Source organism: Garra rufa, chromosome 23 (assembly GCF_049309525.1).
Source record: "Garra rufa chromosome 23, GarRuf1.0, whole genome shotgun sequence".
In the NCBI taxonomy this organism is placed as follows: Eukaryota; Metazoa; Chordata; class Actinopteri; order Cypriniformes; family Cyprinidae; genus Garra; species Garra rufa.
This window is the reverse complement of record NC_133383.1, coordinates 5731166-5754994: the sequence shown is the minus strand read 5'-3', so window position 1 is coordinate 5754994 and position 23829 is coordinate 5731166. Positions and strand designations below refer to the sequence as shown.

Below are 23829 nucleotides of genomic sequence, written 5' to 3'. Positions count from 1 at the left end.
ATTATGGTTTTAGTTCTAATTTTAGATAACTATAATAACCCTAATCAGACATGTTTTTCAGTGTTAAAAGACAAATTACTTCTTACTCTAAACTTTACTACGCTAAAAAAAGTTATTCATTTTTTTTATTTAAAAATGTATTTTAAAATGTACGTATTTAAAAATGTAATTTATGTTACCAATTTTCAACAAGCTACTTAAAACTAAAGATTTCTGCATTTTGTAACAAAAACGGTTTTTAGTTTTAATTTTAGATAACTATAATAACCCTAATTAGATGGGCTTTTTTCAGTCTGAAAAGACAAAATACTTCCCATTATAAACTTTACTACGCTAAAAAAACTTTTTTTTTTTCATTTAATAATGTATTAAAAATTTTACTTGTTTAAAATTTATTTTAAAATGTAACTTATTTCACCAATTTTCAACAAGCTACTTATAACTAAAGGTTATTTTTCTGCATTTTTGTTACAAAACTTTTGAAAGTTTTTTTACGGTTTTAGATAACTTTCAGTCTAAAAAGACAAATTACTTCGCATTCTAAACTTTTCTACGGTAAACAAATGTTCTAAAAATATTACTTATTTAAAATTTATTTAAAAAATTTACTTATTTCACCATTTTGTAACAAAAAATGTTTTACGGTTTTATTGTTTTTTTTTTAGATAACTAAAACAACTCTAATCAGATGTTTTTTAGTATGAAAATACAAATTACTTCTCACTCTAAACTTTACTATGCTAAAGAAAATGTTATTTGTTCTTTTTTAATGAAAAATGTATTTAAAAATTTACTTAAAAATTAACTAATTTCACTGATTTTCAACAAACTGCTTAAAACTAAAGATTATTTGTTTCTGCATTTTGTAACCAAAAAATGTTTTTTTGTTTTTGTTTGTTTTTTTAGATTACTAAAATAACCCTAATCAGATTTTTAGCGTGAAAAGACAAATTAATTCTCACTGTAAACTATTAAGGCAATGTGTTGAAATTGCAAATTTAGCTGGAAGAAATATTGAGCATATATACTGAAATAATATTTATTTTGACTACTTATACATAGATAATACATAATATTTATTCACATCTTGGTATGAATAAAGAAAAAAACTTTGTTTTTTTGTTTTGTTTTTTAAAGAGATTTCGTAATTAGTACCATTTAGTATCTTTTTTAATCAGTTCTATTGCATAGAAAGACAACTTTTATTAAAATCCTATCTTGCCAGCAGTGAATTACCCCTTAAATAACAGCTGTGCTTGTGTAAAAATGAGTGATTGATCATATAATCAATGACTGTGGAACGCAGGTTGATGTAAAACTGTCTGAATGTGCAATCAATCAGCGTTGGCTCTCCGCACATGACGTTAAAGTAATGACGTTATCGAATCAATGACGCCAATGCGATCAGTTCGGAAACCACATGCAGCAATTTTCAACACAGACTTTTGCTTTAGGCTACTTTCCATACAGCTTGTGTATTATCCAGATAAAACTTCTCAGTTTTCAATCAATCCGTATTAAAGATTTCATTCGCATTAAGAACAAAATGAAGTGGGGTGAACTATATTTGGTGTCAAGATGATTCTCCAAGGGCTCTAACTGCACATAAATGAATTTATTTCAGTTTAAACACATAAAAACCTTCTGTATCTGTCTGCTTTCTGAAAGCATGCATGCTAGATGTCTAACGAAAGTACAGTGCCATTGAAAACATCATTCCACTAAGCCACTTATATCCATCTGCTTTGAGCATTTCAGCCATTTTGAGTCACACTGATTCATATGTTTGCGTCAAACAGACTGACTTCGGTAAATAATCTGTCTAGAAATATAATGCAACAGACTGACTTTTGTTTAGTATGTTAGATAGTGAGTATCTTGTCATTGATTGGTTTACCAATCATATTAAATAAAGCAATGAAATGCTTTATGAATATCCATGCACAAGAAGTCAAATGTACTATTTGAGAAGGAGAGAACATCGAACTACAATATGCTGGCATCTGTCTAATTTAGTAGATTGCAACCCACCAGTTGAGAAGCACTGACCTGAGGCAAGCGAGGCATCAATTTAACCGGCCTCATTTCAAACTACACGGCTAGTCTGATGAAACCTGCTGTCTAATGTAGGCCAACTCACCCATATCTGCAGTTTGATTCTCTTGTCGTTCTTGTAGACGGTTTTGACTTTGAAATCGATGCCCACCGTGCTCACAAACGCTGACGTGAAGGAGTCGTCAGCGTACCGGAAGAGAAACGATGTCTTTCCTACACTGCTGTTGCCGATGATCAGCAGTTTGAACATGTAATCGAAGTTCTGGTCAGATCCTTCTTTCTGTGCCGCAGCCATCTGGAACAAGAAAAGACACTTTCGAACAAAGCTTCGGCAACACAGATGTGCATTTTATCTGCAATCATAAGTCGACAAAAAGCTCATCGGCATCTATTATGGAGCTATATTTCATAGTAGTGGACACTAATAAAGTAGTTTGCATTGGAGACTGACGAAACAAGGTCAGATTTTTTAAATTAACAGTTTATAAACACTGAACTGCTAATTATAAACACAAACTGAATTAAAGTCGTTTGCTAATTTTGATAGTTATTATTTTTTAATGACTGTTTGTTTCATTGTCCACTAACTAATGTAGAAACATATTTTAATAAAATTATAATCATTAGACTATAATTATAATATAATAATCTACTGTATTTACACGTTTTATAATCTAAATTTGTAATTTCGTACTGTATATATATATTTTTTTGCTATCCAAATTAATCTGGATTATTTTTTCGTACTCAAAAATTAATTGCTAAACTTAAAATGTTATGCATTTATTTACATAATTAATGCTGGACAACAATGAAATGCGATTAATCGCATCTAAAAAAAAAAAAAAAAGTTGTTGTTTATATAATATGTGTGTGTATACTGTGTATTATGTATATATAAAGACACATATACAGTATATATTTTTAAAATATTTACATATATTTATATTCATATAATTTATATTATATATAAATACGTAAAAATAACAGTTTTCTTAAATATATACATAATATACATAGTACATAAATATACTAAGCACACACACATATATTATGTACACAAAAACTTTTATTTTGGATGTGATTAACTGCAATTAATCATTGCCCAGCATATATATATATATATATATATATATATATATATATATATATATATATATATATATATATATATATATATAAAATAATTAAATAATTAATTTTCTCTCTCTCTCGATTCTCTATATATATATTTATTGAACTTCAATTCTTTTAAATAATCGGTTTGCCCAAATAATTTTTACTGTAATATCGGATGCACTGAAACATTTTCTTATGTATATTTTATATAAGTTATTTGGGCAAACCGATTATTGGTCTATAATTATATTAAAATATGATCAGAAAAATAAAAATATACTTTAAAAGGTATAAAAAAGACGGATTTGACAGTAAAAATGAAACTTGTGAATTGGCTTTGAAAAGTACAGGCCTATTCAGATTACCTAAACACATTACATGTGCGAAAAAAACTCCATGTTTCAACACTACATACAATAAAACACAAATATCACATTTGATTTAGGGTTGACATTAATCAAATGTGGAGCTTGTCATTGGCTAAAATAATCATGAAAGCCATTCATAAAGCCCATCCTCAAACACCATCTTAAAAATACAGATAACCTTACAATTAGTAGTTATGATAATGATCAATGTACAGAAAGAACGCGATTTAAAGCTATAAAATGCTTCATTACAGGAATATTCCCCCAACCCCCACATTACAGAGGGTTAGGGTGTGTTTCCATCAATAACAAATATCCATTTTATTCACCCTTATGTTCATTTGAACATAACGACAGATTTAATCATGTTGAGAACGAGATTAATATGTTACGACAATCAATTGTGATATGTTTCGCCCTGTATTCATTTCTATACGATTTGGAAACGCTCAGCAAAACTGGAATTACAATGAAATAACTTAATATTGTAACGTCTAATAAGACAATAAAAGCTTTGAAAAAACAAGTTCAAACCTGCATGGATCCGTCCTGACGCATCCTACCGAAGCCCGAAGATTTGGCACGATAATTCAGTCGTTTCCCGGTGATGCTCGAATCACTCCGTGTCCTCTGAGCATCAGCATCAGCCGCCAGAGAACGCGCACTGACGCTCTGCTGTGCGCGCTCCCGGCCGCGCCAACGTCACCCATACGCGCTTGCTGCTAGGAATTGTAGTTCAAACAAGTTCAGCTGTTTGTAGTCCTAAAACCCGGAAGACATTTGACGTTTTCGATGGATTATCAAATATCCAGTTTTGGATGTATAGTAAAATAATAATCTTACATAGCAGTGCGTTAGCAATTTACTTTTATTTTAAATAAAAAACAGCGTTTTCAAAATTTACGTTTGAAATAGACTAACAAGTTAACAACAGCCCTGCTTTACCCATATCCAAAACATTTAAATCCTAATTCAAGATGTATATAATTAGTATAAATATATAAATTAGTTGATAAATCAAGGCTCTACTGATTGTTTCCTTGTATTAAACTAGAATTAAATCCTACAGGATTAAAAAAACAGGCAAAGTTTTTCAATAGGGCCTAGGCCTACTGTAGGAAATTTCTAGTATTTTTGTTCTAGTTATAATACGAAATATTTGAGATTTATTACCCCATTCACACTCGAAATGATGTTTGTATAATTATGTTTCCTGTGAAGACCAGAGGGCAGATCGACCTCTTAAATCTCATTGGTTTGGTATCTGTCAATCGTTTTAATCTGGAAAGCCCTGAAAACACCGGGATGAAGTAGGTAAGGCAAACATTCAAATATATTTAAAGTTAAAAGATGGTCTACTTTAGTGTCCTAGGCAGATTGATATTTAGATTTGGCTCAATATTTCAGTAGCTTTTAGAGTCTGTCAACGGTATCGATTGAGATGAGGCGTGTATAACGCTATAGGACAGGTTTCAGTTTGATTGTATCTTCACTGTGGCATTTAGAAACATTTACAGTTGAGTTTAAAACGCAAATATGGTTCGTTCACGCTGTCGAGCACGTTTTTTTGTTTGTTTGGTCGCAGTGTCCGCGGTCATTTGATCCACGACTCAGGAGGAGGCGTGCTTGAGTGGCGTTTTCCCTTTTTTTCGTCAGATTGTTGTAGCAGCGCGACCTCTACTGGCAGCTCCAGTGTAAGTGCTTGATGTTATTAAAATATGTGACCCTGGACCACAAAACCAGTCATAAGGGTCTTTTTTTTTTCAATTAAATGAATACATGAGCTTTCTATTTCTATGGTTTGTTAGGATAGAGCAATGTCTGGCCAAGATGCAACTAAATATTGAGAAAATCGCCTTTAAAGTTGTCCAAATCAAGTTCTTAGCAATGCATATTACTAATCAAAAATAAAGTTTTCATATATTTACGGTAGGAAATTTACAAAATATCTTAATGGAACATGATCTTTACTTAATATCCTAATGATTTTTGGCATAAAAGAAAAATCATTTTGACTCATACAATGTATTGTTGCCTATTGTTACATATTTGTTGGGTATTGATATATATACAGTACACATACAACTAATATTTATTAATTTAAATATATTTATTACATTAATAATATCTTAATCATTATAATTATAATAATATTGTTCTAAATAACTAAATAAATAAATATTTATTTGTTCCGATGGTGTTGATTTTTCTAAACCAAACTACTTTTGGATATATATAAAATTAATTACTAAATAATTAAATAAATAAATACGATTTTTAAATGATGATATGATTTTGATTTTAACAGTAAACACATTTCTATTTTAAATTTCATTTTGATACCTGGAAGTAAGAACCATTTTGTTAGCTTCTAATTTCCATCCTAATAACAATTCAAAGGATACTAAAGTTAAAAAATCATTGTTTGCCTGCCATCATATGTTTTACAGTGATGATATCTGTCCTATTATTGAACGCATTTCAGCATGGAGGACTGCATTGAGGTCATCCTCGAGGAGCACAGCAGCAGGTGCTTCAGTCGTCAGCAGTGTGGCCCCAATGTCACCTTACTGATCGGATCTGCCTTCGCCGGAGTCTATGGACTCTGGACCATGTTCTGCATGCCTGGACTGAGGGTCCCCTTCAGACTAAAGGTGCTTTGACTTTCCGCACATTTCTCTCTTTAATAGAGAGGAGTTGAGAGAAGCTACAGAAGCTGAAAAGGTCTGGTGTGATATTCTCCCAGGTGCCATTTCTACCTTCAACAAAAGAACAAACTCTAAATGTTATCAAGCTTCTAGAAGGACGCAAAGGTCGTCTGGCTGACCTGGGATCAGGCGACGGACGTTTGGTAAGTCATGGATAAAATGTCAGGCTTTGAAGCTTATGCTTCGTCTTATGTTTTAACTGTTTTGTTCTGAAATGCAGGTTTTTGCAGCATCGTCAATGGGATTTCAATGCACAGGTTTTGAAATAAACTCCATATTGTTGGCCTATTCAAGGAGTAAAGCATGGTGGCGTGGCGTACCACACACTGATATTCATTTCGTCAAACAGGACTTCTGGAAGGTAAACTTCATGTGAATGTATTTTACATTACATTATGTCAAACATGTCTAAAGCTTTCCTCAATGCAACTCTTTTATTCTTTCAGACTGATCTCTCCAAATACAGAAATGTGACTGTGTTTCTGGCTCCTGCCGTGGTATGTTGCTGGATTGCCATGTGGGGGCGCTATAAGATCATAAAAATATTTTTTTGTCTATTATCTACTTATAAAGTAAATACATGCAAATTAAGATTCAATATGTCACGCAAAAAAGAAAAAGACAACAATTTTACAGCTTTTATTAATTTTAAGTTAATTTATAAATATGGTATTATTTTATGGTGTTAATTTATAAATATTATTAATTCTTAATTTACGATGCATTAATTATATTACCATGAGAAAATATAAATTAATAGATAAATGTTATTGTTAAATATTGCATTAGTTAATGTTAATGTATATGTTGTAAACTGTTATTTTAATATCACTTAAATACTATTATATTTTTAATATTATTTTGAATTAGTTTTATTTTTATATTTACCATTTTTATTTTAAATGTAGTTGAAGTCTTAGTAACTTTGACATTTTCATTTTTTTTATTTATTTTTTTAAATGTCTATATACACTACAAGTCAAAAGTTTTTGAACAGTTAAAGTTTTAATGCTTTTTATTTGATCCAAAAACAGTAAAATTTTAAAATATTTTTACTATTTAAAATATCTGTTTTTTATTTGAATATATTTTAAAATGTAATTTATTTTTCCTGTGATTTCAAAGCTGAATTTTTAGTATCATTACTCCAGTCACAAGATCCTTCACAAATCGTTCTAATATTCTGATTTGCTGCTCAAAAAAAACATTTATTGTTATTATTATTATTATGCTGAAAACAGCTGAATAGAATTTTTCAGGTTTCTTTGATGAATAGAAAGTTGAGAAGAACAGCATTTATCTGAAATAGAAATCTTTTGTAACATTATAAATGTCTTCATCTTCAGTTTTGATCAATTTAAAGCATCTATGAAAGTAATAAATAAAAAAGTAATAAAATAAATGTATATATAATAAAAGTAATAGTTTTTTATAATTTCTTCCCCACCGCCCAAAAAAAGTGTATAATGTTACAAAAGCTTTTTATTTCTGATAAATGCTGATCTTTGGATCTTTCTATTCATCAAATAATCCTGACTCAGCTGTTTTAAACATTGATAAATAATAATAATAATAATAATAATAATAATAATGATAAATGTTTCTTGAACAGCAAATCAGTATATTAGAATGATTTCTTAAGGATCATGTGACACTGAATACTGGAGTAACGATGCTGAAAATGTAGCTTTGATCACAGGAATACATTTTAAAATATATTCAAATAGAAAGCAGTTATTTTAGATAGGAAAATATTTAACAATATTGCTGATTTAGCTGTATTTTGGATCAAATGAATGCAGGTGAGCAGAAGAGACTTCTTTAAAAAAAACATTAACAACAACAAAAAAAACTAATCTTACTGTCCAAAATAAATAAATACAATTTTGAAATAAAAATACAATACAAGCCAATAAATAAATACAATTTTACATCTGTTGTAAAATGTAATTGCAATTAATGTTTATTTTATTTCAAGTAAAGATATTTATTTTATGGTCTTGGTTTATATTATTTTAGTCTTAGTTGACTAAGATAATAATAAACCTAAATGTTAGACAAAACATTTTAGCATGACCTTTTGTAAAGCATATTAGGGTTGAAGATGTTTAATGATGATTTATATGTTTTAACGTGGCAGATGGGTGTTCTGGAAGAGAAGTTGTTAAAGGAACTTCCTGAGGAAGCCAGAGTCATTGTGTGCCGTTTCCCTTTCCCTCACTGGCCCCACAGCTGCACTGCTGGATCTGGATTGAACCAGGTCTGGGCTTATGATGTCCACACTGCTAGAAAACCGTCCAGAACATCTCCTCACCCATCACAAGCCTGAACCAGCCTACTGGTATTCTCAATGGAGAGAGATAAGGCACATGCAACTCAGAAATCGAGATATTTATATCTTCCTTTCATAATAGTTTTATGATTAATGGTTTTGTGTGACTGGCAAAACAATGAATTTCCAACTGTTATTCCAAAGCAAGCTGAAGTATTGGATGAGTGATGTTAAATAAATTATTGCAATGTTTTCAGTCATTTCTTTTCTTGTATTGGACATAAACTGTACACTGGGGTCTCAGATCACCAGTGAAAATGCTTCTATTTGACACTTTTTACTATATTATCAGCCTATAATTTGAGTGAGAAGTTAAACAAAAAAATGGCATGCAATTCCCTAGCATTGCCAGCATGATTTATAAAAAAAAAAAAGAGGAAAAATTGTTACTTCAAATAAAATATTATAAATAAATATTTAACAAATTACACAACCAGTCAAAAGTTTTTGAACAGTAAGATTTTTAATGTTTTTTCTTCTGCTCAACAAACATGCATTTATTTGATCCAAAGTACGGCAAAAACAGTACATTTTTTACTATTTAAAATAACTGCTTTCTATTCGAATATATTTTAAAATTATATTTATTTCTATGATTTCAAATCTGAATTTTCAGCATCATTATTCTAGACTTCAGTGTCACATGATTCTTCAAAAATCATTCTAATTTGCTTATTTGCCTTTCAATAAACATGTATTATTATTATTACTATCATCAATATTTAAAAAGGTTTATTCCTGTGATTTCAAAGCTGAATATTTAGCATCATTACTCCAAGTAAAATACTCCATTGTAATGTTACAAAAGATTTCTATTTCAGATAAATGCTGTTTTTCTGAACTTTCTATTCATCAAATAAAGCGGAAATAAAATCTACTAATAACAATTTTTTTTTTTTTTTTTGCAGCAAAACAGTATATTAGAAAGATTTCTGAAGAATAATTTGACTGGAGTAATGATGCTAAAACGTCAGCTTTAAAATCACAGGAATAAATTACATTTTAAAATATATTCAAATAGAAAGCAGTTATTTTAAATAGTAAATAATTTTTAAAAATGTCCTGTTTTTGCTGTACTTTGGATCAAAAAAAATAATGCAGGCTTGGTGAGCAGAAGAGACTTACTGTTCAAAAACTTTTGACTGGTAGTGTAAATTAATAAAATGAATAATTAATTTAAAATATAAAATGAACTATATAGACATTTTAAAACAACAAATTTCAAAATTGAAAACTGAAATGAAAGCAGAATAAGTATCTCACAGATACTAAATTTTTTTTCTGTTCATACAAAGAGTAACATGATCAAACTTCATTTGAATCAATTTGATTTGTGTATTAGAAACAGACACTGGACTGATTCTGAAGTAGTATTTCATTTTGATATAAAAATCCTAAAGTTCTATTATAAGGTCTAAATGAAAAACAATTCAAGATTTTCAACATGGTCTCAGACTTTTGCACTTCACTGTATGTCAGTCATATTAAAATTCAGTTAAGAAGCATAAAACCCTCTTGTTATCATGCATTCAGATGGGATGATTATTGGGGATACAATACATAAACATCTAATCTTCTGATGGATCATTTGTCTCATAATCTCCCTTACAACCACATGAGAAGTCGCCTTTCATGTCTTGGATACCTAGTATGAGCTATAAGATAGGGTACGTTTACATACTTATCACACTGTCCACTATATTGCCCTCAATTATGCAAAGCCAATGCTATTAGCTGGAAAATACAAAGCTTATGTTTTTATCCAGTGTCCACCAACTAACCCTGCAAACACAAGCACCTCCCTCTCCCATACGTTCATGTCTTTACACTCTGCTATAGAAGAACCTTCCAGACTGCATTTTGACATCAGCAATGAATAATTCATGAGACATGTGGTCAGCTAGACATGAAAAGCAATAGGGCTTCAAAATGGAAAAAAAAAAAAAAAGAAAGTGAAAAATGGGATATGCTTTTAATTATTATGTGTTTGATAAAGCCTGCGCTGTGAATCTGCATTGTTTACATGCGATCAATATAAATGTTTACCTGTTGAATTTAACTATAAATAACTGAGTTCAGCATGTAAACACTTTATATTTCGGGACATTAAAACCAGCTTTCTCAGAACTATAGAACAGCATCAACACACTTCAGCCGATCCAAAAGAAAAGTAAACATTTTTCCCACTCTTTCTAAGGACCACTTCAAAGAAAGCAATGCATTGTATAATATTTGTTACCTTAATTTGCTGAAGACTGAGAACTGATGGGTGTTTCCTTGGAGGCAGAGCAGTTTTCTGGACACTGTTAGATGCTGAGCGCATCTTACAAAACGACAAGCTGTAATAAAGACAAAAAACAACACAAATGCATTAGCCATGACATTAAGTAAATGTAGGGAAAATTATGATAAAACCTCAAGTGGGGTATATGTATCTTAATTCTCTATTTTTGACTCTAAATGTCATCATATTATGATCTATGTATATTAAAAGCTTCTTATCAATATAAATTAATAAGGTTATGTGTATAATGCCAATAATGTCAGTGTGTAAATAGGAGTGTCAGAGTATGAGTCATACATGCACCACACATGCAAATCCATTCAAACAAGTGTAAATCCACCACATGGTGGCACTAGAAAGCTGTACTGTATCATACAGTCTCTAAAACATGTCTATGCATGTCCTAGTCAACTTATAGATACAAAATATTGTAACATACTATATGAACAGATTGATCAAAGTAAAATGCGGAAAAATAACATTTGTAATGCATCTAGTAAGATACAGAGGATTTTACGTAGCTTATATATTATTAAAAATAATCTTTTTTCATTTTAAAGTTATACATTTCATTCAGTGTAATGAAGATCTGTCTAATCTAATGCCATGTGTGACCCTGGACCACAAAACCAGTCTTAAGTAGCACTGGTATATTTGTAGCAATATCCAAAATGCATTGTATGGGTCAAAATGATCGATTTTTTAAAATATATTTTGTGAATTTCCTACTGTATATATATTAAAACTTAATTTTTGATTAGTAATATACATTGCTAAGAAGCTCATTTGGACAACTTTAAAGGCAATTTTCTCAATATTTATTTATTTATTTATTTATTTATTTTGCACGCTCCGATTCTAGATTTTCAAATAAAACCTAACAAATCATACATTTGTGGAAATCGTATTTATTCAGCTTTCGGATGATGTATAAATCTTATTTTCGAAAAGTGACCTATATAACTGGTTTTGTGGTCCAGGGTCACATATGTCAAAGCGCAAACCATAACATTGATTTTGCGATTCAAGTCGCTGATTAGAGACGCAAGTCTTGCTCCAGCGTTCAGTGAACGCGCCGGTAAAAAATAAAATAGCTGGGCGGAGCGACCGAGCGCGTCTATAAGACCGAGGCTCTGTGGTGATTTCTCACAGTCGGGACTCGAGCATGGACATACTCAGGACTATAACACACCACCACCACCATCACCATCACCAGCCTGTGAATAACGGCAAGATGTGTGAACGCACACACCACAGACCCACCGAGAGCAGACGAGGGAAATTAGAGGATAATAACGCTCATGCCACGCAAGAAATGTCACGCATCATCACGGATTCAGGCACTGGGAAATGCTACTGTAGAGGAAAAGTTTTGGGCAAGGTAAATATTTTACATTTGACTTTTGAAAAAGTACTATGGTGATACCATAGTATGTTTGGAGCACCATAGTACAGGAATATTATATTAAAGCCAATAAAGTGCATTTGAAAGTGCATCAGCTGATTTATTTTGAATTCTATTCAGTTATGCATACATTTAAATAAGATATTACCAACTGATTGTATTGTATTTATATGTAATCCTCTAGTTTGTCATTGTCTTATAATGCATGCTCTCTCTGTTGCAGGGCGGTTTTGCCAAATGCTATGAATTTACAGATCTGAGCACAGGCAAAATGTATGCAGCCAAAATCATACCACACACTCGCGTTTCCAAACCTCACCAAAGGGAAAAGGTAACTTGCTTTTAAAATGTATTTGCTTCTGTCTGCATTGCTTGAATAGTTTATTAAGCTTGCATCTGTTTGACAGATTGACAGAGAAATTGAATTGCACAGAGCTCTGCATCACAAACACATCGTTCACTTCTACCACCATTTCGAGGACAAAGATAATATCTACATTCTACTTGAATACTGCAGCAGACGGGTGAGTGCTATTGACGCCCTTCTTCGATTGATGAAAAGGATCTTGTAGGAAATACTGTTGCTCACATGCATGTTTGTTCTTTAGTCACTAGCACATATTCTCAAGGCCCGAAAGGTGCTTACAGAACCAGAGGTTCGGTACTACCTAAGACAGATCGTCTCGGGGTTGAAGTATCTCCACGAGCAAGAAATCCTCCACAGAGACCTTAAACTAGGTAAGCGAGCTCAAACATGGCTCAAGTCATGGTTTTGATTCGCATGAATTGCATCACTTTGGATAAAACCGTTTGCCAAATGCATGGATGTAAGTGTTATAAACCCCAATTCTGTTGCTCCTCCCAGGTAACTTTTTCATCAATGAGTCTATGGAGCTCAAGGTTGGAGATTTCGGTTTGGCTGCGAAGCTTGAGCCGGTCGAGAACCGTAGAAGAACAATATGTGGAACACCAAACTACTTATCGCCTGAAGTCCTCAATAAGCAAGGGCATGGATGTGAATCTGACATTTGGGCACTCGGTTGTGTGATGTAAGTATATTGACCAGATTTTCTCTTGGAATATTTAATGGAAATGCTTACTTACGATGGATCGTTTGCATCAAAACAGGTATACGATGCTTTTGGGAAGACCTCCATTTGAGACTACGAACCTTAAAGAAACGTACCGGTGCATCCGTGAAGCGCGATACTCCATGCCGTCATCATTGACCCCCCAAGCCAAGCATCTCATCAGCAGCATGCTGGCCAAAAACCCAATTGACAGGCCACAACTCGATGATATCCTACGGCACGACTTTTTCTGCCAGGTGTGTGTCTCTTTGTGTAAACTGAACTGTCTTCATGAGTTCTCACACAATTAAATATTCACTGAGCTTGTTTTTTTCCTTCTTATATCAGGGATTCACACCAGACAGACTGTCTTCTAGCTGCTGCCATGCGGCCCCAGACCTTCACCACACCAGCCCTGCCAAGAGCTTCTTCAAGAAAGCCGCAGCCGCCCTGTTTGGTGGAAAGAAGGACAAAGCCAAGTACTTGGAGACTCAAAGTAAGCACTTTCAAAGCAGGTTTAACCATTTCTGGACTGCCCCAATTACATAATCAGATTGATAAACAATTGCTTCTTGCAGATAAACCAACTAAGGAGGAGGAAGACATAAACAGACTGTGCCTTGACCTCCGAAAAACGTCAGTCAGCCCTCAACCCTGTAGGCAAACTCTTGAGGTGAGCTGCTTCATCCTTCGTCAGAGTTGTGCAGATAGTTTAAGGCCGTAACCTAACCCCACATTCCTTAATTTCCCACAGGATAGTAAACCCCCCATCCCAGCTGCTGGAAAACCAGCTGTCCCGACGAAGGACACTGGCAGCAAACAGCACATTAAAGACAGCATTCGAATGATAGTGCGAGGAACCCTAGGGAGCTGCAGTAGCAGCAGCGAATGTAAGAGCTTGCACCTTTTTACCAAAGTGAGGATGCTAATGGATGTTTTAATGTGATGTCTAATGGATTTTGGTGGTTTTTGTGTCTTCAGGTCTTGAGGATAGCACAATGGGAAGTGTAGCGGACACCGTGGCACGAGTATTGCGAGGCTGTCTAGAGAATATGCCGGAAGGTGCGTATCAGACCTTCTAAACTCCATCTGCTTCTCAAATGCAAAGTCGTTGTTAATAATCCATTTTCATCTCGTTCACAGCTAATAACATTTCAAAGGAGAGCATGAACAGCAGCTTCCAGTGGGTGACCAAGTGGGTGGACTATTCCAACAAGTACGGCTTTGGCTACCAGTTGTCAGATCACACAGTTGGCGTTCTCTTCAACAACGGCACTCACATGAGCCTGCTGTCAGACAAAAAGTAAGTTGAAGATCTCGGATGTCTTTTGAGCTTAAATAGCATTGATTTTGTGAAGACTAACGTGTCTTTTTGACCTTCAGGACGGTGCATTACTATGCAGAGCTGGGGCAATGTTCAGTCTTCTCCACTACCGAAGCCCCAGAGCAGTTTATCGGCCAGGTCACCATCTTAAAATACTTCGCCCACTACATGGAGGAGAATTTGATGGATGTAAGTGTCCTCGCTTTGTTAAAATGGGTGTGAATGCTATTAAGTCAAGTCACCATTGTTTATATAGTGCTTTATACAATACGTAGCAGCTATTCAGCAATGAACATGAATCAATGATGCAAAGTTTTCAAATAGGAGACCTTGGACCACAAAACCAGTCTTGAGTAACAATAGTCAAAAATGTATTGCCTTTGTCAAAATTATCGATTTCTTTTAGGCAAAAAAAAAAGTGAATTAGGGTATTAAGATCATGTTCCATCAAGATATTTTGTAAATTTCCTACTGTAAATATATCAAAACTTAATGTATGATTAGTAATATGCATTGCTAGGAACTTCATTTGGACAACTTTAAAGGAGATTTTCTCAGTATTTTGATTTTTTGCACCCTCAGATTCCAGATGTTCCAATAGTTGTATATCGGCCAAATATTGTCCTATCCTTTCAAACTATACATCAATGGAAAGCAATTTATTCAGATTTCATATGATGTATAAATCGCAATTTCAAAACATTGACCCTTATGACTGGTTTTGTGATCCAGGGTCAAATAAGAGAAATTCTTAGCTCTAAGGAAGACAGTAGTGTCCCTATTTAAGTACAGTGCAGTTCAATAACTGCAAAGTTCATCAAATGTGACCCTGGACCTAGAATACCTAGCTTTCCATTGATGTATGGTTTGTTAGGATAGGACAATCTTTGGCTGAGATGCAACTATTAGAAAAACTGCAATCTGAGAGTGCAAAAAAATGGGTTAAAATTGTCCAAATGAAGTTCTTAGCAATCCATACAACTAATTGAAAATTAAGTTTTAAAATATTTATGGTAGTAAATTTACTAAATATCTTCATGGAACATGATCTTTACTTAATATCCTAATGATTTTTGGTATAAAAGAAAAATCGATAATTTTGACTCATACGATGTATTTTTGGCTATTGCTACTAAAGACTGGTTTTGTGGTCCAGGGTCACAAATGTGAAACAAGTTCAATTCAGCTCTAAGCAGCTCTACAGAAGGCAATAGTGTTGTTATTCAGCTGTTTAGCTGGTCAGTTCATGTTGATTCAATTCAGTTCAAAAATAATGTCAGACAAAGTCGATTCAAGCTGTCAGTGCAGTCAAATAATAAAAGTCTTTTAACCCCAACTAAGCAATTTCCATCAGATTTTCTGATCACTACTTGTTATTCTTCAACAGGGAGGTGATTTACCCAACGTAACAGATGCAGGCAAACCCAGATTGTATCTTCTCCAGTGGCTCAAATCTGATCGAGCACTCATGATGCTCTTCAACGATGGCACTTTCCAGGTAAATCTTTGTTTTTGTACTTCTAGGATGCAAGAACATGCACAATATTCGCTACTTGTTTGCTAAACACATGCCATTCCCACAGGTGAACTTCTACCACGATCACACCAAGATCATCCTGTGCAATCAGAGCGAGGAATACCTCCTGACATACATCAACGAGGACCGCGTGTCCACCACGCTGCGGCTCAGCACCCTGCTCGTGTCCGGCTGCTCGGCGGATCTACGCAGCCGCATGGACTATGCACTCAACATGCTGTTGCAGAGATGCAACTGAAACCATAGATTGGAATACTTCGAAAGGACAAGAATGTGGAGTACTTGGGCTGGACGGGAGTGTCGAAGATGGGAGGAGATGTCATGGATTATGAGTTTTGTGAACGGACTGAACCGAGCTGGGCTGGAACCAGAGGCGTTTAGGTGTTTCTTTTTTTAATGCGGAAATCTTGCTTTGTTGAAGCCAAACGGTGAGGAAAGGAGGTTTCACCAAGGCAGGGTGGTTGGATGTAGCTCTCTTGAGAGCAGATTTCGTTTTAACTGTGAAAACATTCCTGATTAAGGACACGGGCTGCAGAGCGAAACGATCCGATGCTGTAGTTCTGCACGTTTGGTTCTTCCAGAACCGGGCTGTGTTTCACTGTGGACATGCCATGGACATAACTTATTATCAGAAAGAACCCAGTATTTATTTATTTAATAAAGACGATCTTAGAATTATGTGAGTGTGAGCACACGTTATTTAATTGTTTGTTACAATAATCGTGACTGGCGCTTTGTCCTTACTGTACGTCAATCTCCCTGGCCATCATGGGAGTTGAGACAAACTCATTATGCAAGGCCAGTGGCGAAACCGCAATCGGCGTTTGTCTTGTCTTGATGTTTGTATGAAGATTAAAGATGAATAATATTGTGGAGGTGTTGTATTTTGTTTCTTCTTTGAAGCGCAATTACCCCCATTGTCCCTGCGTCTGAGTGCCAAAGCAGTCGATTACGTAAATCTCCAGGGGCTCAATGAAGCGACTTCAAAAACACACATTATGCTCACAAAAGGGAAGAAAAACATGAAAAGAGTGTTGTTTCACCACCTACTGTCTGCCCAGCACAAACTCCCTACGCTACGCCGTCAAGCCCTCACATGCACTATATTAAAACGAGTAAAAAACAGAACTTGACTTGATTTGGGTCACAACTGAAAAGAAATAATGACGCTTTACACCTTCGCTGTGACGAACAACAAATTGTAGGTCTTTTCATCATGCACTAATTAACTCATTTGTTATAATTAGTTGTAATTTAAAGATAAACGGAGTGCACAAAAGATAAATGAAAGGTTTACATGATGAATCAAACCAAAAGGGTATGAACACAGATGGCTTACAATGCTATTTTTATAATCCATTCCTTAGAACAAATACCGTGGAAAATCATGTTTAAGACACAACCATGACTGGAATATCCTTCAAACACGAAATCCTAATCATTTCTTCGCAAAAGTCATTCCAAATCTGTATGACTTCAATTTTGGTGTGTTGATATAACTCAAAATCGTATGATTAATCACAAAAAGTCCAGCCATTTTTATGTACATGCAGCCTCTTGTGGCTTAGGAATGAATGTCACTGAAAAAAATGTTTCTAAATCATATTTGACCACACAAAATCAAAATATAAAATACATATTTTGCATAAATTCTTACCATTAACTATTACCTGTGAGTTTTGCCTTAATAAACTAGTTGCAATAAGGTAGTTGTTAAGTGTAGGGATCTTAAATATGGTCATAAAGCATTGATATGTGACCCTGGACCACAAAACCAGTCTTAAGTAGCATGGGTATATTTTTTTAGCAATAGCCAAAAAAACACTGTATGGGTCAAAACTATCAAAATCATTAGAATATTAAGTAAAGAACATTTTGTAAATTTCATATCGTAAATATATCAAAACTTAATTTTTGATTAGTAATATGCATTGCTAGGAACTTCATTTGGACAACTTTAAAGGCGATTTTCTCAATATTTAGATTTTTTTTTTTTTGCACACTCAGATTACAGATTTTCAAATAGTATCTCAGCCAAATATTGTCCTAACAAACTATACATCAATGGAAAGCTTATTTATTCAGCTTTCAGCTTTTTTGTGGTCCAGGGTTACATATGTTTTATAATACTAATAAATAGCCAATATGTTAGTAATATGCATGCTAATAAACAGCTAGTGAATAGTGAGAATTGATCCCAAAGTGTTAACAAAAAACAAAGCCTATTTTGAGGACCAGTAAGATTTATTTTCATATAGTTTCACCATGTTTTCCCCCCATTTCTCATTACAGTTGAGCACTAAAGATGTTAGGTCAGTCGCCATTTAATTACACTGAATCTTTCCATATAACAAAACTGAATGGTGACTGAAGCTGTCATCCTGAGAAACAGCTTGTTTCCATGCACGCCCTGGGTTAGGAAAAACATGATGAACAATCTCAACAGTTGAAAAAACCATTGTATGTGAACATGGTAGTGATGTACAGTTGAGGTCAAATGTTTACATCCCCCTCTCAGAGTCTGCAAAATGTTAATTTTTTTGCCAAAATAAAAGGGATCATACAAAATGCATGTTATTGTTTATTTAGTACTGACCTGAATAAGATATTTCACATAAAAGATATTTACATTTAGTCCACAAGAGAAAATAATAGTTAAATTTATAAAAATGACCCTGTTCAAAAGTTTACATACCCTTGATTCTTAATATCATGTCATTAACTGAATAATCCACCGATAGGTTTTTTTTTGTTTTGTTTGTTTGTTTTGTTTAGTGATAGTTGTTCATGAGTCCCTTGTTTGTCCTGAACAGTTAAACTGCCTGCTGTTCTTCAGAAAAATCCTTCAGGTTCCACAAATTCTTTGGTTTTCCAGCATTTTTGTGTATTTGAACCCTTTCCAACAATGACTGTATGATTTTGAGATCTATCTTTTCACACCGAGGACAACTGAGGGACTCATACTGTATACAACTATTACAGAAGGTTCAAACTCTCACTGATGCTCCAGAAGGAAAAAAGCGATGCATTAAGAGCCATGGGGTGAAAATTTTTGAACAAAATGTGTACATTTTTCTTATTTAGCCTAAAAATCTTTTTTTTTCGTTTAGTACTGCCCTTCAGAAGCTACAGCAGATACATGTTTCCGAGAAGACAAAATAAGTTAAATTTAGCCTGATCTTCAAACAAAAAAGTTTTTACCCCCCTGGCTCTTAATGCATAGTTTTTCTTTCTGAAGCATCAGTGAGTGTTTGAACCTTTTGTAATAGTTGCATATGAGTCCCTCAGTTGTCCTCAGTGTGAAAAGATAGATCTCAAAATCATACAGTCATTGTTGGAAAGGGTTCAAATACACAAAAATGCTGGAAAACCAAAGAATCTGTGGGACCTGAAGGATTTTTCAGAAGAACAGCAGGCAGTTTAACTGTTCAGGACAAACAAGGGACTAACAACTATTACTAAACAGCTGTGGATCATTCAGGTAACAACACAGTATTAAGAATCAAGTGTATGTAAACTTTTGAACAGGGTCATTTTTAAAAATTCAACTATTATTTTCTCTTGTGGACTATGTGTAAACACCTTTTATGTGAAATATCTTATTCAAGTCAGTACTAAATAAACAATAACATGCATATTGTATGATCCCTCTTGCAGATTCTGTAAGGGGATGTAAACTTTTGACTTTAACTGTATCAGATATATATCTGAAACCATCATCCTACTAGTTGCTTTTAAGTTAAAAACATTTCATCTTGGAATAACCAAGGCTCCATGGCAACAATCTATGGAGCAAATCTCATTCTGAAAACAGTAATCAATGCTGGCCATTGCTGGCTTGCTTTTTTATTTACAGTACAAAGAGTTGACATATGATGTAATCCAGGGTCAATGTGAATATTTTGTATTTAATAGATAGGAAAAAAGAAAAACGAGAAGCGAAAGGAAGAACATTGTGCCTTTATGTCACACGGTTATAATGTCAAGCTTCAGTTCTCATTTTTTCATGTCAGTATCAAGCCAGCTGGTATGTCGTCTCTCTTGGCCCTGATGAGGAAAGATTCGAGGAACAGAGATGCGTTTGTTGTCCAAGATCAGTATAGCCCCACAGTTGGCCGCCTGGAGTCTCTTTCTAGCATCATCTGTCACTTTGAAATGTAGGCCATTTTGTCTTCTCTGAGTCAATGCCAGATTACTTAATAGGCGGAATTCACAAAATAACACTTTTCGACTTACATAACACGTACATGGCCCCCGGTAATGACCAGGACAATTATCTGTGCTGTTATACAGACCTTCAGCACAGATGAACAAATCACTGGAGTAATAAAGTAGTAAAAGAAAAAGTTATCAAAGAAAATTGAATGAATGAATGAACGAATGAATGAATAATTAAATTAAAAAAAAAATAGTAGTGGTAGTAAATTAAAATAATTAAAAATAAATACATTTTAACAAATCATTACGGATGCTTTAATATTGTAAAGTAAATTACTGGATCGCTGAGTAAAATAAATAAATAATTTGATATTTATAATATGAAAATAATATATAGTTAAAAATAATAATAAAATAATAAATAAAATAATAAAATAATTCACAACAACAATAATAACAATAACAACAACAACAACAACAACAACAACAACAACAATAATAATAATAATAATAAATACCGACAGTAATAATACATGACAATATTTATAATAAATGCTGTCATTAATGAATGAATAATTATTTTATTTTAGAGCTACAGCAATAATAATAAAAATTAATTTATTAATATTGTAAAACAAATGATTAGTTCAATGCGTAAAAATAATAAAAGAAAAGTGATTAAAGATAATGTTATGAATCAACAAATGAATAATTAAATAATAATAATTGGAAATTAAAATACTACTAGTAGTATTAGTAGTAGTAAATTAAAATAATAATAATAATAAAAAATAAATAAATAAATATAAATATATATATATATATATATATATATATATATATATATATATATATATATAATAAAAAATATATATATATATATATTAAATGACAAATTATAAAAAAAAATGAATCATTTGACATTTTAAAATAGGAAAATAATATATAATTAGATAAAATAATTAACAACATTAAAAATAATAATAAATGATAATTTTTATACATTATTTCAATAATAATACTTTTGTTGTTGTTATTGTAATGTATTATTATTAATAATGACAACAACAGTGATCACAACAACAATAATAAATTATGTATGCTTTATTATTGTAAAGCAAACAACTAGCTCTCTGAGTAAAAAAAATTATAAAAGAAAAGTAAAAAAAACCTTGAATGAATGAATGAATAAATAAAAAAAATAATTGTAAATTAACATAAATAATAATAATAATATTAATAATAATAATAATAATAATAATAATAATAATAATAATAATAGTGAGTAGTAGTAATAGTGAACTTATTTTAAATAATTAATAATTAAAATAAGCAACAAAAAATTATTACTGATGCTTTAATATTGCAAAGTAAATTACTGGATCATTGAGTAAAAAAATACAAAATTAAATGAATAATTAGATATTTAAAAAAATGAAAATTATATATAGTTAAATAAAATAATTCACAATAACAATAAATAACAACAATAATAAATTAAGTATGTGTTAATACTGTAAAGAAAACGATTAGTTCTCCGAGTAAAAAAATACAAGAAAAGTTATTATAAGAATGAATTAATAATTAAATAATAATCATAATAATACATTAAAAATTATAATAATAGTAGAATTAATAGTAAATAATTTAAATAAATAATTGTATTATTATTAACAACAAGAACTATTAACTATAACTAATTATTATTGATGCTTTAATATTGTAAAGTAAATAACTGGATCTTCAAGTAAATAAAATACAAAATTAAATAAATAATTTATGTAGTAATAATATATTTAGTTAAATAAAAAAAATTAACAATAATAATAATAATAATCATAAATAATAATGTTTATACATTATTTGGATTGCTAATAATTGTGTTGTTATTACCATTAATGACAACAACAGCAGCAGGAATAATTATAATAATAATAATAAATTATGTATGCTTTAATGTTGTAAAGCAAAATGTTCTCTAAAAAAATATATAAAAGAAATCAGAATAAATATTTAAACTTATGAAAAAATATATTTAAATGTTTATAAATTAATAATAATCATTTAACATTCATTTTAAATTCAAATATTATATTCACTTCAATATCGCAAATAAACAAAGAACAGCAAATGTTTTCAAAACAACATAAAAACACCTAGCAACCCTGGTTTAGATCTGTTGACATCAAAACTGTAGCTATAGCTGCAAATTAAAGCTCATTCTTGTAATGAAAATGCTCAGTACTAATTCTCTTAATGAAATCTCTCTTAAGTGCCGCCGATATAATTAGCTTTAATTGTTTGCAGATTTGCATCCTTAGGTGTGGACAAAGAAAGCAAAGCACAAATGATAGATTACAGTGGTTAAGTGGTTATGAGCTACTACATACGGCATGTTTTCCACAATGTCATTATAGACCTCAAATACCTCCAGACATGCAGTATTACTACATAGTGTTCATGTGGTTCATATCTTTCATTCCAGCACGAACAGTCAACACATATTTCACTCTGAGGGATCTAAGCCACAACTTTAGACTGTAAACACGAAGTACAATACTATATATGCATGAAAACAAACCATTCAGCCAAACTAGCTGTCACAGGAAACGTATCCTCATCTAAACAACTGAATTGTGCCGTAAACGAGGATACAGTTCTTCCATGTTATTTCTTAAGAGGTGGCACACAACATGTGAAGACAATGAATCACGCCCGATTACTTAACACCCATCTGCTGGCAAATCCAGCATCCTTTAGTATGTGTCCAAGTGTCCTACATTACACGGACACATCACACATTTGCCCCAGTTTCTCACGTACTTGTCCGTGTCTGAATCTGTTGTCCGTGCAAGACCTCAACACGTCAGTTCTGAGCCACAACAGACGCAGATTTTTCCGTCTTGAATGGAGAGCGCAACCACATGCAGAGTAATCGGAGATGCTTTTAGGGCTAATGCAGCCACTCCAGCCTTTCATTGACGTGTCTAAACAGGCTTCAATTTACAGAGAAATTCGATTCAGTAAATTCGACTGTTAATGACAGGAGTCTGAGGGCTTCATCAGGGCGGTGCACACGAGATTTCATAACGTATGAACGATCACATTAGCTCAAAATCACAAGATCAATAGCACAAAAAGGCAAGAGATCTTTGCAGTGACTGTCATGTGAATGCAGCTGCTTGTACCTAATGAATGAATCGCAGTAAAATGTAGAAGTCACCACAAAAAAGCACAGATGAACAAATGACTGGATCATTAAAAAAGTAGAAAAAAAAGTTAAAGAAAATTGAATGAATGAATAATTTAATACTAATAATTATTGTAAATATAAAAAATAATAATCAACAAAATAGTAGTAGTAGTAAATAAAAATAATTAAAAATGAATACATTTTATTTTCAATTATTATTATCATTAACGACAACAACAAATTATTACTGATGCTTCGAGGCGAGACACTGCAGGT

At 32.5% G+C, this 23829-nt stretch overlaps 3 protein-coding genes across 3 annotated transcripts in view; 2 read left to right on the top strand and 1 right to left on the bottom strand.

Moving 5' to 3' along the window:
• The window catches only part of LOC141299097 (ras-related protein Rab-3C-like), a 32758-nt gene extending 28575 nt beyond the window's left edge, over positions 1-4183 (bottom strand). Inside the window, exons 1-2 of the mRNA XM_073829381.1 lie at positions 4077-4183; positions 2141-2350 (exon numbers count right to left, since the gene is read on the bottom strand). Of these exons, the coding sequence (XP_073685482.1) occupies positions 2141-2350; positions 4077-4100 (234 nt within the window). The 5' untranslated portion in view covers positions 4101-4183. The remainder of the gene's footprint in view (positions 1-2140; positions 2351-4076) is intronic.
• A 1845-nt stretch (positions 4184-6028) lies between these two features.
• Positions 6029-8609, top strand: LOC141299118 (ATP synthase subunit C lysine N-methyltransferase-like). Its single transcript, XM_073829402.1, has 5 exons — positions 6029-6196; positions 6289-6393; positions 6471-6611; positions 6697-6747; positions 8391-8609. Exons 1-5 carry the CDS (start codon positions 6029-6031, stop codon positions 8577-8579), a joined length of 654 nt encoding a protein of 217 aa, XP_073685503.1. The 3' UTR covers positions 8580-8609.
• A 3416-nt stretch (positions 8610-12025) lies between these two features.
• plk2a (polo-like kinase 2a (Drosophila)) lies at positions 12026-17075 on the top strand. The gene is made up of 14 exons (XM_073829401.1): positions 12026-12247; positions 12495-12602; positions 12679-12795; positions 12880-13009; positions 13137-13320; positions 13400-13598; positions 13690-13837; positions 13920-14014; positions 14096-14231; positions 14323-14403; positions 14485-14644; positions 14725-14854; positions 16053-16163; positions 16249-17075. Exons 1-14 carry the CDS (start codon positions 12032-12034, stop codon positions 16438-16440), a joined length of 2007 nt encoding a protein of 668 aa, XP_073685502.1. The 5' UTR covers positions 12026-12031; the 3' UTR covers positions 16441-17075.
• The last annotated feature ends 6754 nt before the right edge of the window (positions 17076-23829 follow it).

Bases quoted from the DNA above. Each gene is read 5' to 3' on its own strand.
- plk2a (XM_073829401.1), top strand. From the start codon at position 12,032: ATGGACATACTCAGGACTATAACACACCACCACCACCATCACCATCAC. The intron at 13,599-13,689 runs GTGTGTGTCTCT...TTCTTATATCAG, and splicing joins GGCACGACTTTTTCTGCCAG to GGATTCACACCAGACAGACT. The intron at 14,015-14,095 runs GTGAGCTGCTTC...AATTTCCCACAG, and splicing joins CCTGTAGGCAAACTCTTGAG to GATAGTAAACCCCCCATCCC.
- LOC141299118 (XM_073829402.1), top strand. From the start codon at position 6,029: ATGGAGGACTGCATTGAGGTCATCCTCGAGGAGCACAGCAGCAGGTGC. The intron at 6,612-6,696 runs GTAAACTTCATG...TTATTCTTTCAG, and splicing joins TCAAACAGGACTTCTGGAAG to ACTGATCTCTCCAAATACAG. The intron at 6,748-8,390 runs GTATGTTGCTGG...TTAACGTGGCAG, and splicing joins TGTTTCTGGCTCCTGCCGTG to ATGGGTGTTCTGGAAGAGAA.